At 35.8% G+C, this 13,656-nt stretch overlaps 1 protein-coding gene across 5 annotated transcripts in view; it reads left to right on the forward strand.

The window, feature by feature from the left end:
* LRRC23 (leucine rich repeat containing 23) overlaps positions 1-13,656 on the forward strand; it is a 65,154-nt gene that overhangs the window by 45,530 nt on the left and 5,968 nt on the right. Inside the window, exons 1-3 of one of the 5 annotated variants that reach the window (XM_074269072.1) lie at positions 10,672-10,805; positions 11,551-11,714; positions 11,827-11,936. In XM_074269072.1, coding sequence (XP_074125173.1) covers positions 11,598-11,714; positions 11,827-11,936 — 227 coding nt within the window. In that variant the 5' untranslated portion in view covers positions 10,672-10,805; positions 11,551-11,597. Of the gene's footprint in view, positions 1-10,671; positions 10,806-10,924; positions 11,075-11,550; positions 11,715-11,826; positions 11,937-13,656 lie in introns of those variants that run through there. The other 4 variants (XM_074269074.1, XM_074269070.1, XM_074269071.1 and 1 more) reach the window with 4 other exon arrangements.

The following is a 13,656-nucleotide window of genomic DNA, read 5'->3' on the forward strand; positions in this document are numbered from 1 at the left end:
ATTTCTGTTTAGACAGCTACCAAATGTAATATACCTTAGCTATCAATAACACATTAGTGAATTTATCTTCCCAAAGCCTCTCCATGTTTGACTGTCTTCATCTTTTATCATTTATCAGATATATCCTACACCTTGAAAACATTTAAATTTATATCTTTCTTATTATTAGCTAAATGGAACATTTTCCATGTGAGTATGTTTTTTGGGGGGAGGGGAGTGGCAAAGCCATTGGAATTAAGCAACTTGCCCAGGATCACACATCTAATAAATATTTTTTGTTTTTTTAAATAACGTAAAGACATGTACCCAAGATGAGGTTAGAGATTTAGTCCTAGGGGTTCTTATCTCAAAGAAGAGGATCACACCTTCACCCTCCCCCCTCCAGAGTGACTGGGCAGCTGTCATAGTGGATAGAGTACTGGTCCCCGAGTCAGGAATAGTTGAATTTAAACTCTCTCAGATACTTATTAGTTAAGTAATACTGGGCAACCATCTACTTCAGGTTATTTATTTATAAAATGGGGATAATAACCTCTGTCTTAATTTTCTCATCTGTAAAATGGTAATGATTATATAGTAACACTTTCTAGGATTGTTGGGAGCAAAAAATGAGATATTTGTTAAGTACTTTGTAAACGTTAAAAGTGATATATAAATATTAGCTACTACTCTCAAACACAAAGTTTAAAAAAACTTATATTTAAGAGTCTCCCAAAAAAAGTATTAAATATACAAGATAGATTGGATATAAGATAGTTTTTTTCCCTCTGTCACAAAAAAGTCTCAAGCACAAAAAACTTATAAATGCACATTGACAATCAGATAAAAAAATTAAACTAATCCATCACTCCTTTTTTCAAAAAGTCATTTTACTTTATTTTTTTTTTTTGTAAGGGTGCATTTGTTTTCTTGTTTAAAAAAAAAAAAAAGCAACAACAACTTATAAGTATAGTAAAGCAAAACAAACTCCTACATTGTCCACATCCTCAAAACATATACCTTATCCTGCATTTTCAGTCTATTACCTTTATGGCAAGATGTAGGTAGCATCTTTCACCTTTGGTCTTCTGAAATTATGGTTGGTCATCAACATTCTAAAGACTTTCAAAGTTGTTTTTTGTTATAATGGTTATAAATTGTTCCCCTTTGCTTCATCTCCTAAAGATCTTTCCTCAATCCTTTGCAACAGTCTGTTTCTTATGGCATAGTAATATTCTTTTATATCCATATACTATAATTTGCTTAATTTTTCTTCAATTTGTAGGCATTTCTAGTTTCTAATATTTCACTACTACAAATAAGAGTGGCTATAAATATTATATATATATATGTATGAAAATGTATATACATTCATATATATATATGTATGTAGATATAGATAGATAGATAGATCCTTTTCCTCTTTTTTTTTTTTTTTTTTTTTGATCTCTTTGTGTTATAGGCCTAGAAGTAATATTGCTGGATTAGTTTAATGATTTTTCCCCCCCTAAATTGTCCTCCATCATTCTTGATAATTCTACAAGGCGATTGATATTTAAACTGTGAGATGGTTAAATAGCTATTTCATTATAGAATAGAAATTTCAGCTCTTTGACCTGCAAAGTCTTTGAAACTCACCCAAGGTCCTTATCTTCTGACCAGCCCAGCTCTGGCCAGAATCTCCTTAATCCTTTTGTAACCTTAGGGGACTCAGTGAAGGCTGGAGCTCTTATCTCCCATTCCATCCCTCAAGCAGAGCAGATCATTCTTTTTCACCAATACAGATTCCCAAACCAACTGGCAGTGGGTCAGGTGTTACACTTTCATGATATCCTATTTGCCTGGAGGTAGAAATCATTTTCCCTTATTAGAAATTGGTGTGGGAAATCACTTCCCATGGAGGAAATAGAACATGGCCCCAAGGCTACCAAGTTCTTGAATTCACAAGGAAAGCATCGAGATTAGAACCATCAGTCTCAGGATAACGGATCAGTCACTTCTGGTCAGGAAAATGTAAAGCATGTATTTTTTATTTGCATTTGTTCTTCTTTTATTTATTCTGCAGGTACTTAAACACCTGCTGTCTTCTTGGTTGAAAAGTATGTTCAAGATAATAAATGTTTCATTCTTTGTGGTTGTAATTCCAGGGCCTAGGACAGTGTCTGTCATATAAAGCTTACTATGTACCAGGCTCTGTGTGAAAGGGTGGCAATATAAAGCAAGAAAAAAACATTCTTTCACTCAAGGAGTTTGCATTCTAATAGAGAGACTACAGGCAAACAACTCACATAGGTGCCTATATAGTTATGTCTATACCTATGTACTCACTCAGATTCCAAAAGTGAGCTTTTTAAAGTTCCCTATATCCTATTCATTAACTCTAATGGCTCCTTATTATCTCCAGGATCAAAAAGAAAATCCTCTGCATGGCTTTCAAAGCCATTTATAACTTGTCCCCTTCTGTAATGTTCTATTAAAAAAATGATATATAAACTTATTTTAGAAAGGCCTGGGAAGATTTACTCAAACTGATGCTGAGAGAAGCAAGCAGAAACAGGGATACATCGTATACAGGAACAGCAAGAGTGTGCCGATCAATTATGAAAGCCTCAGTAGTTCAATGATCCAAAGTAATCCCAATAGACTTTGGACAAAAAATTCCATCTAAATCCAGAAAAAGAACTAAGAAGCCTAAATGTAAATCAACACATGCTCAATTCATTTCCTTTTTCTGTTGTTGTTGTTGTTTTTTTAATCCCTCCCTTGGTTTTTCCCTTTTGCTCTGATTTTTCTCTCCCAAAATGATTTATAAAGCAATGTGTGTTAAAAATAAATTTTTTAAATTAAAAAAAAAACAACAACTCAGAAATTGCTTTCTAGCATTAAGGGGAATCAGCAAGGTTTCTAGCAAAAAGCTAGATTTTAGCTGAGCTATCAAGAAGTCAAGAGGGGGAAGATAAGAAGGGAGAGCATTCCAAGAATGGAGAACTGCCAGTGAAAAAGGAGAGTGAGGTGGAAAGTCTTTGTGCCAAGAACAGCAGGGAACCAGTATCACTACATCTCAAAGTATATGAAAGGGAGTAAAATATAAGAAGACACACACATACACACTGTAATATTTATATATATATTATACATCATATATGATACATCATTGTATCATATAGATTTTATATATATCATATACATATAGAATATATATCTAATATATATTTTATATATAATATAATAATTATATATTATGTACATATATAAAATAAAATATATACATCTGTAATATTGATTTTATATATAATATAATAATTATATATCATACATATATAAAATAAATTATATACAATATAGAATATATATATCACATACATCTATAGATTATAAATATATAAAATATGGATTATCTATATCATATACATATAATATAGATTAGATATATATCATATATATAACACAAATTTTATATATACACAAAAATATATGATATAGATTTTCTACATATTATATACATATATAATAGAGATTTCATATATATAATATATAATAAATAACGTATTTGTGTATATGTTTATGTGCATCTATCTATATAGATACACATATGGGCAAAAATGGGCCTGTCTCCTGAACCTGCTGCTTCTTATTGATTAGGAACAGAATAGTGAGGCCCAATGCCACTTAGCACTTAAAAGTGGGGAACTGTTACTCTTGCCCAAATAGGAGCAGATGTGGGGTACAGCCTGTGGTATCATTCCTGGAAGTATTACATACATTGGTAGAACTAAAACATGTTGGGCAGCTAGGTCATGCAATAGATAAGAGTACCAGCCTTGAAGTCAGGAGGACCTGAGTTCAAATCTGAGCTCAGACATTTAACACTTCCTAGCTGTGTGAACCTGGGCAAGTCACTTAACCCCAATTGCCTCCACAAAAAAAAAAAAAGAAAGAAAACATATTAATTCCACTGAGTCTGCTACTCATACCTCAGGGTCGCCATATGTTATAACTATCATGCTCTAGTTATGGATCTCTTCAGGGATGGTTCGGTGTATGTTAATAGTCCGGAGATGGTCAGGCTGCTCTGGTGACTGAGACTTAATAAAGGAATAAGACGAGACAGTCTGTTTATCAGTTACCAAAATGAGGTTTGTTGATCAGTTGTGCCTAAGTCTTCGTGATCCCCTTTGAGGTTTTCTTGGCAAAGTTACCAGAATGTTTTGCCATTTCCTTTTCTAGCTCATTTTACAGAAGAGGAAATTGAGGCAGACAGATTTAAGTGGCTTGCATAGGGTCACCCAGCCAGTAAGTGTCTAAAGCCAGATTTGAACTTATGAAGATGAGTCTTCTTGATTCCAAGTCCAGTGCTCTATGTACTTCACCAGAGATAGGATGGTAAGCACAAGGGAAAGATATTATTCATTTAGTTATTTGGGTTTTTTATATGTTGATTATCTTATTTTTTTCTTTTTTTAAATTAAAGCTTTTAATTTTCAAAACATATGCATGGATAATTATGTGACATTAACCCTGTGTTCCAATTTTACCCCACCACCCCTAGATGGCAAGTAATCCAATATATGTTAAACATGGTAGAAATGTGTTAAATCCCATATATGTATATATATTTATATAATTAGAAAGATATTATTCATAAAGAATTCAAGTAAACACACTTATTCTGTGCTGCTGTTGCTCTGATCCTTATATCCTGGCTATTTTTAATTTCAGAAGACTAGGAAACAACATCAATTGCCTTAGTGTCTCCAGTCAATTAAATCTCAAGAACATTTCAATAGGTATAAGGAAAGACTAACTCAGGATCTTAGAATATAGCTTTTAGCCCAACATAGTTGTAGATTTCTTGATTCAGAACAAAGCTTATACTTACCTGAGTAGATTGTTTCAAAGATATTATCTTGATGAAAATTATTTCTTTCAAGGAAACTGTACACTGAGAAATACTTTTCCTACAATACCTTAACAATTCTAAAAACTCTCTGGTTCCTGGTTGGTATGGCTGCACTTATCATGGAAAATGGTTCATCACCATTATTTATGAACAAAATATTGTTCATATTCATATTTTTCCATACATGGAAATATATGTGGCATCTATATTTTACATACAATTAGGATAGCACTTTCCTTTGATCACTTTAAGATCTTATATTTCTTATGGTACTTGCTACATTTTACAGGATAATAGGATCAAGAATTTAGAGCCAAAAAAGGTCTTGAATCTAACTTTTTCATTTTACAAACTGAGGTACAAATAGGGTAAGTGTCTTGCCTGTGGTCACATACTAAATCTCAGAAATAGAAGAGATATTTCTGCCTAAAAATCCAATGCACTACACCCAATGAAAACCCCCAGGGTAATAGGTTTTTGGAACCAAAGAGCAGAAGATTTTAGGTGACACCATTTATAATCTGGTACCTTGAGTGCAAATTTACAGTCTGATATGATACTCCATTGTATAGCTCCAAATTCTGCTATTTCCTTAATAGCTATATGCTCTCTGGGGAAAGAAGTTAGAGTCTCCAAGGATCATAAAGATATTGGCTTCTACCACCAGTTATCCAAGTCAAGGAGAACTGATCCAATGCAGCAAAATGTTATATCCACCATGTCTTTCCTGGCACATGGAGTCCCATTACTCCATTAAAACTTTAAAGTTACAAACAATCTATTAACTGTTAAGTACAACGACCTTTTCTCAGTCTTCATTTTTCTTGACTTCTTTGTAGCATTTGATATTAATACAGCACTAGACACTGTATCATTTACCAACAAGCTACCTTCTTCTAGGTAATATCCCTTTTCTGGTGTCTATCTGTGTCTGTCTGTCTGTGTCTATATATATCTAAACCACTGTATCTTGGTTCTCTTCTTACCTGTCTGACCACTCCTCTGTCTTTTTTATTGATTATCTTTCATGTCCTTACCATTATTATTTCATATTATTTCACATTATTTGTGTTTGAATTTCAGGGACCTGAATTTTCTTTTTTTCCACTTTAAGTGGTCTCTTTAGTTCTCAGGAATTCAATTATCATCTCTATGAAGACTACTCTCAATTCTTTTTATCCAGTCTTAAATTTCAGTCTCACATCTCCAGTTGCCTATTAGACATCTTGAACTGGTTGTTCCATAAGTATCTTAAATTTAATGTGTCTAAAATTGAACTTATTATCTTTTCCCTAAGATTATTCTGAAAACCAGATTAGATAAAAAGGAAATCAGTGATTTAATTAGATAATAAGAAATATTAGTACAAAAACCAAATTATTAAAAAAACAGAAGAAAAAACTCACTTGGAAAACTCATAAAAGAGAGACAATTAAAGAATCATTGAACTCCCTCAAAATCATGGTAAATTTTTTTAAATGGATATTGGGTTTCAAGAAATCATAAATGGAAACTTCCCAGATCCATGAGAACAACATGAAGATAACAACAAGAATCTAGAAATCACCTCCTGAAAAAAATTCTAGAAGAAAGTCATAAGGAAATATATAGCTCCTTCTAAAGCATTTCAAATGCCAAGAAATCATAGTCAAGAACCTAGTAGCATCTACTATATATGAAAGAAATCTTGTAATACAATTTCCCCAAAGGCAAAAAGAACAGACATAACCAAGGATAATACATCCCGCTAAGCTAAATAAGTAAAGCAAATTCAGGCTAAGCTAAAGAAAGTTTAGAGAAACTTAGGGGAAGTATAATACCAGAAAAGAAATAATTACAAGAAAAACAAACTTTCTGATGGTTAAGGCCAGAGCAAAAGATGGAGATGGGGGAAGAAAAGAACTGGAATTAAAAGGGGTTCCTTAAATTGCTTCTTAGATTTTTGGGGGGTGGCTGAACAAATTATAGTATATTAAGGTAATCAAATAGTATCACACCAAAAGAAATTATGAAAGAGAAGATTCTAGAAAATCCTACATAATATGAACAGATGCATAGCAAATTGAGAACAATTTATACAATAGCAGCATTGTAAAGAAAAACAGGTTTGTAATATTTAAGAATTTGTTTCAATGGAATGACCAGCCTTGTATGCAGAAGACTTATGATGAAGCATTTTATCCAGCTCTTGACTAGGAGATAATGGGCACAAGGTGCAGAAAGAGACTTACATTTATAATAACAATAGTTAACATTTATATAGGACTTTAAAGTTTGCAAAATACTCCATATTATTATTTCTTTAGATCCTCACAATAATCCTTGGAGATAGATGCCATTGCTATTTTCATTTTACAGTTGAAAAAAGTGATAAAAACAGAAATGAAGTGACTTGCCTAGGATCATACTCCAAGTCCAGTATTTTTATCTACAATTCTACCTTTGCTATTGTTCAGTTATTTCAGTTTTATCTGACTCTTCATGACCCCATTTGGGGTTTTCTTGGCGGAGATACTGGAATGGCTTGCCATTTCCTGCTCCAGCTCATTTTACAAGTGAGGAAAGTGAGACAGTGACTTGTTCAGGGTCACAAAACTAGTATCTAAGGCAGTTTTTGAAATTAGATCCTCCTGACTTCTAATACTCAATCCATTGTGCCACCTAGCTGGCTGCACTATTATGCTATCCAGCTACTTCATTTTTGGACATGGCCAATGTATGGACTTATTTTGCTTGACTATATTTATCAGTTATGGTTTTTTTTTTCTTCATTTGTTTTTAATGGGGCTGGGGGATGTCGAGTGGGAAAAATAGTTAGCAATGATGATGCCAAAAAAGCAGGGCCATTGAAATACTTTTCTAAAATGCACAATGAGAAGTTCATAAGGAAGCTCAGATAAGCAGAACAGTTTTAAAAGTAACATTGATTTCATAGACTTTTAAAAAGCAAGAAATGAAATTGAGAATTAAGTTTTCATAGAGAAGCCTTTTTTTGGGTTCTGTTGTATGAGATATAATATACCATTGTATTATGTATTATGAAGCTGTAAATATGTCTAACCATTGGGACAAGTAAACAGAAATTATGCTAAGAAAATGACTAAAAATGTTCCTATCCTATTACTTAGATATACCTTGCTCTGTGTAGATCCCTTGCTGTTAATGACAAAAAGAGAGATCCTATAAGTACCAAAATATTCATAGCAATGTCTTTGTAGAACAACTGGAAACAAAGCAAAGGCCCATTGATTGGGCCTAGTACATGAATGTACTAGGCTATAAAAAATAATATGCATATAGGAAAATATGCAGATATGTAAACTCATGCAAAGTGGATGAATCAGGAAAACTATCCACCATTTTTGCAACATTGTCAATGGAATGAACAAGAGAAACTGAATATTAATAAATTATAATAACCAAATTTGGCCCAAAGAAAAACTAAAGAGACTTACACTTCCCTTCTTTCTTTGTGGGGGGGAGGGACTAGATATGTGGTTGATTATTGGCTAGCTTTGTTGAGCTGTTTTTTTTTTTTCCTCTTTTTTGAAAGAGATGACTTCAATGAAAAAAATGCTCCCAATCATGATTGATTAGAGAAATGCAAATTAAGACAAGTCTGAGGTACCAGCACATACCTCTTAGATTGGCTAAGATGACAGAAAAAGATAATGATAAAATATTATTGGAGAGGATGTGAGAAAACTGAGATGCTAATACATTGTTGGTGGAATTGTGAACTTATCTAATCATTCTGGAGAGCAATTTGGAACTTTGCCCCAAAGGCTATTAAACTGTAAATATCCAGCAGTGTCTTTACTGGGTCCATATCTCAAAGAGATCATAAAGGAGGGAAAAAGATCCACATGTGCAAAAATGTTTATAGCAGCCCTTTTTGTAGTGGCAAGGAAATGGAAACTGAGTGGATATCCATCAGTTGGGGAATGGCTGAATAAGGTATGGTATTTGAATGTAATAGAATATTATTGTTCTATAAGAAACGATTAGCAGGATGATTTCAGAAAGGCCTGGAGAGACTTATATGAACTGATGCTAAATGAAGTGAATAGAACCAAGAGAACATTGTACACAATAAGAAGAAGATTATGTGATGATCAGTTGTGCTTTTCAACAATGAGGTGATTCAGACAATTCTAATAGACTTACTCTGGAGAGAGCCATGTGCACCCAAAAAGAGGACTATGGGGATTAAATGTAGATCACAATATAGTATCTTCACTATTTTTGTTGTTATTGTTTGCTTGGTTTTTTTTTTTCTTTATTATTTTTTCCCTTTTGATCTGATTTGATGTGCAGCACGATAAATATGGAAATATGTTTAGAATTGCACATGTTTAACCTATATTAGATTACTTGCTGTCTAGGGGAGGGGGGGGAGAAGGAAAAGGGAAAAAATTGGAACACAATGTTTTGCAAGGGTGAATATTGAAAACTATTTTTACATGTATTTTGAAAATAAAAAGCTATTATCAAAATAAAAAAAAGAGATGACTCTTGGAGAGACATATTAGGAAATACAGAGGATGTAAAAACAAAAGTTATCAATAAAACTTTTTTAAAAGAAAAAAATTAAATAAAAAAGGATAGGGAAACAACAATTCATTTGAAAAAAGGTTTAAGGATGTTGTTAGTGGTCCTCCAAGCTCACTAATAATGTGTCACAGTAATTTAAAAAAAATGCTATCTTAAGTTACATTAATAAAAATCATTGTGTCATAAACAAGGAACATGATAGTCTTGCTGTCCTGTACCTGGCCAGATCATATGTTATGATTTCATTTTATTGTATTCAATTCTACAGATCAGAACAGAACCAGAAAAGGGCAATGAGGATGGTGATAGCTTGGAGACCTTACCATATTAGAATTAGTTGAAGGAAATGAAGTTGCTTTAACTTTGAAAAATACACATTTGAGAGAGAAATAGGAGAGAATTACATTTATCTTATTTGATTTGAGAGGGCAGACTTAGAGATTGTGGGCTATATTTAAGGGAGCACTTTGTAACAATTAGAACTATTCCAAAGCACAATGGGCTTTCCCAATGATCTCTTCACTACCGGAGGCATCCAAGCAGAAGCTAAATGACCACCACCTGACTGGAATGGTGTAGAGAAGGTACTGTTCTTCAGGTCAGGCCCTTTCCAACGGTGAGATGTTGTAATTCAGTGGTACTATGGTTAGAAGAATAACATGAGAAATAGGTTGCCTCTTAGCATCTTCCCTTTATCCTTCATACTCTCAAAGATTCGAAGCTGATATTGGGACATTGGGTAGTGGGTTCCTTCAAATGATCCCAGGCCCAATTTTGTTAGTTAAGAATGAGACTTATATGCAGGATGTTGACTCTTGGAGGTGGGGGGAGCTGGGCTCCTTAGAATCTAATCATGAGTTCATAGATTGTAACAGCTGGAAGAAGCCTATAAGATCATTTAGTCCAGCCTTCTTTTAGGTGAAGAAGCTGAGGTCGTGAGAGGGTTATGAACTGTCCAGAATCCCACAATGACAAAACTGGTAATCTCAGTGTTCTATTCACTAAAGCAAATATCTTTCACTAGTCAGCCATCAGACCCAACCTTATTTGGAAATTGACAGATGATCGATTGATTGATAAAAGGAAACCTATTATAGGGGTCAGTCTTAAAAATCCCCTTACCTTGAGATCCATTTCACCACTCCCTCCCTCCCGGTTAGTACCTAAATTGATTTCGTACTCTTTATTTTGAAAGCTTACTTCTTTAAGGGACTAGGGTGACGTAATGGCTAGTCTCGAAGCTCCTCCCTCTACCTCTGCATCCTATGGGAATCTTCTGAAGCCTTTCCCCTCGGCCAATCAAAGTCATCATTTACCTCCCGCCCTCTTCTCGTATCCTCGGGATTGGGGCGGCAAATAATCAATAACCAAGGTAACCAAAAATCCATCTGCTCTGGGCTGTGGTGCAATTCTCCCTGGATGTTGCCCATCGTTTTTTTTTTTTGCCTGTTACCACCAGCAACAGTCTCAGCAACGGTCCGTCCCCGTTGCTATAGTAACAATACACAAATCCTCACCACTTTCGCAACAACCTGACCCTTCGCAACAACCTGAACCTCCCCCAACTGCTCTTTCCTTTCTTTGCTTCAGATCCTTACTTCCAAGTCTGAAGTTCTTCCTTTTTGGGGGGGTGGAAGAGGGGTATTTAAGGGATCTGGGGGGTCAGATCTGGTGTGTTTGTGTGTGTGTGTTTCCTGGGGAACAGGGAGAAAAGGGTGGAAGGGGAAAGGGAGATAGGGGAGTTGAGGGTAGCTACAGGGAGGAAATGATGAAAAGAAAAGGTCTTTGGAGTGAAGTACTTAAGGAGTTTCAGAAAATTCACCAACAGAGAAAAAAGGGATTGAGGGGGAGTTCTCATAGGGAAATGTGTAGGAATAAAGCAAAGAGTTGGGGTCTAGCATGCTTTCTCCACTTCAGGCACTGGTTATTGCCCTCCACCTCTCTTTAAACTGAAGGAGAGATGGAAAGCCTCGTGAATAGCAAAATGGGTCTCATCTCACTTAAACATAGACCATTCTTCCTGAACTGGAGATTCTTCTGGGACTGAGGCTAGATGGGATGAAAGTTTGGAAGGAATGAGGAGGTGCAGGAATCACAGGATCGGGGTTCCTTTCCAGGATTTGACCAACCTTTGCCTTAAAGAGTCTCGGCCCCAGGAAGGAAGATGTCTGATGATGAGGACATGGAAGAATATGACCCAGAGGAGGAGGAACCAGAGGAAGAAAAAGATGAAAAAGAAACAGATGAAGAAGAGAAAGAGGAAGGGGAAGAAGCTGAAGAGGTAAAGGCATAAGCAGGGAGAGACCCTAAAGAGAAGTAATAGGAGGGTGATGATCAGGACTTCCTAGAGAGTGGAAAAAAAAAGGTACACTTGACCCTATGTCCTCTTTCAGTTCATCCCCAACCCCATTACAGAGGACATAATGAAGGAAGGTCTCTCTTTGCTCTGCAAGACAGGCAATGGACTCTCTCATGCTTATGTGAAGCTGGAGGCCAAGGATAAGTGAGTGTGTATGTGTTGAAGGGGAAGGGGGAGCAGAAGTGCATTGTAGAAGTGGCAATTAATACAGAAATCTTCACTCTTACCCTCCTGCCCCAGGTTTCTCTGACTTTGGGTTATACTCTTCTTGTTCTAGTCCTGTGGGAAGGGAATAGTGGAGCTGGTCACTAAGAGCTTTTCCTAAGCAAGGAAGGAAGAGTTTTGTGCTGATTTCCTAGCCATCCTTCATACTGGCTCTTAATTGCCTGCATCTCCCCTTCTCTCACTTGACTAACTTTGCCTATGATGCAGCCCTTATCCCCAACCTCATTTTTTATTATAACTTCTTTTTGACAGTACATATGCGTGGGTAATTTTTTATGACATTTTTATCCCTTGCACACACTTCTGTTCCGATTTTCCCCTCCTTCCCTCCACCCCCTCCCCTAGATGGCAAGCAGTCCCATACATGTTAAATGTGTTATAGTATATCCTTGATACAATATATATGTGCAGAACCGAATTTCTTATTGCACAGGGAGAATTGGATTCCCCAACCTCATTTCACCTGTTATCTCTTTACATATTGTTTTCCATCATTTATCCACGCTGCACTCTACTGCATTCCAAACTCCTTCTCACTGATGATGAGGACTTGGAAATGTGTTGCAATAAACCAAAGGGTTGGGGTCTACCATGTTTTCTCCATCTCAGGCATTGATTACTGCCATCCACCTCTCTTTAAACTGGAGAGGAGATGGGAAACCCAGCAAACGGCAAGATGGGATTCACCTCACTTAAATATAGACCATTCTCCCTGAGCTAGAGATTCTCCTGGGACTGAGGCTAGATGAGATGGAGCTTTGGATGGAACGAGGAGGTGGGAGAGACACAGGATTGGGATTTCTCCCTCCCTAACACATTCTACTCTCTTTTGAGCTTTCCCTTACCTCTTATTGAATCTATTTTATCTTTCAGCTCAGTCATCTTTATGATAAAATATGGACTTCACAAACCTATCTTTCTAACCTCCACTTCAGGCATGCTGTGCCCCCTGAAACTAGACAACTAGTCTCTATATAGTCAACTATAATATTATATCACAAGCTTCTTTATCCTGGAATAAACTCCTTCACCCTGACTCAGAAAGTATCTCCTTTCAAGACTCAGATTAGATAGCACCTCTTAGGGAAGCCTTCTCTGATTGCTTTCAGTTGAAAATGCTTGCTTTCTCCTCAAAATACCTTGAATTGACTTTTTTAGGAGTTCTATCATTCCAGTAGAATGTCAGTTACTTGGGGGAAGGGATTATTTCTTTGTCTTTGTTTTATTGGATTTAGCATTGTGCCTCATATAGAGTCATAGGGATGTGAACTGGATTTAAAATTTCATTGATGGAGGGAGCTCCTCCAATACACTTTTTCATTTTCTCAGCCTAGACCATTGAGAGATTAAGGGGGGGCGGGGGCAGCTAGGTGGTGCAGTGGATAGAGCACCAGCCTTGAATTCAGGAGGACCTTAGTTCAAATGTGGTCTCAGACACTTAACACTTCCTAGCTGTGTGACCCTGGGCAAGTCACTTAACCCCAGCCTCCAAAAAAAAAAAAAAAAGAGAGAGAGAGATTAAGTGACTTGCTTTGGGTCACACAGTATATATCAGAAGCAGAACTTGAATCCAGGTCTTTCTAGTATCAAGCTTACACTTTATCCACTAGGCTAGATTGCCTTTTGCCTTGCATTTGAT

The sequence above is a fragment of the Sminthopsis crassicaudata genome, chromosome 5 (assembly GCF_048593235.1).
Source record: "Sminthopsis crassicaudata isolate SCR6 chromosome 5, ASM4859323v1, whole genome shotgun sequence".
NCBI classification, from domain to species: Eukaryota; Metazoa; Chordata; class Mammalia; order Dasyuromorphia; family Dasyuridae; genus Sminthopsis; species Sminthopsis crassicaudata.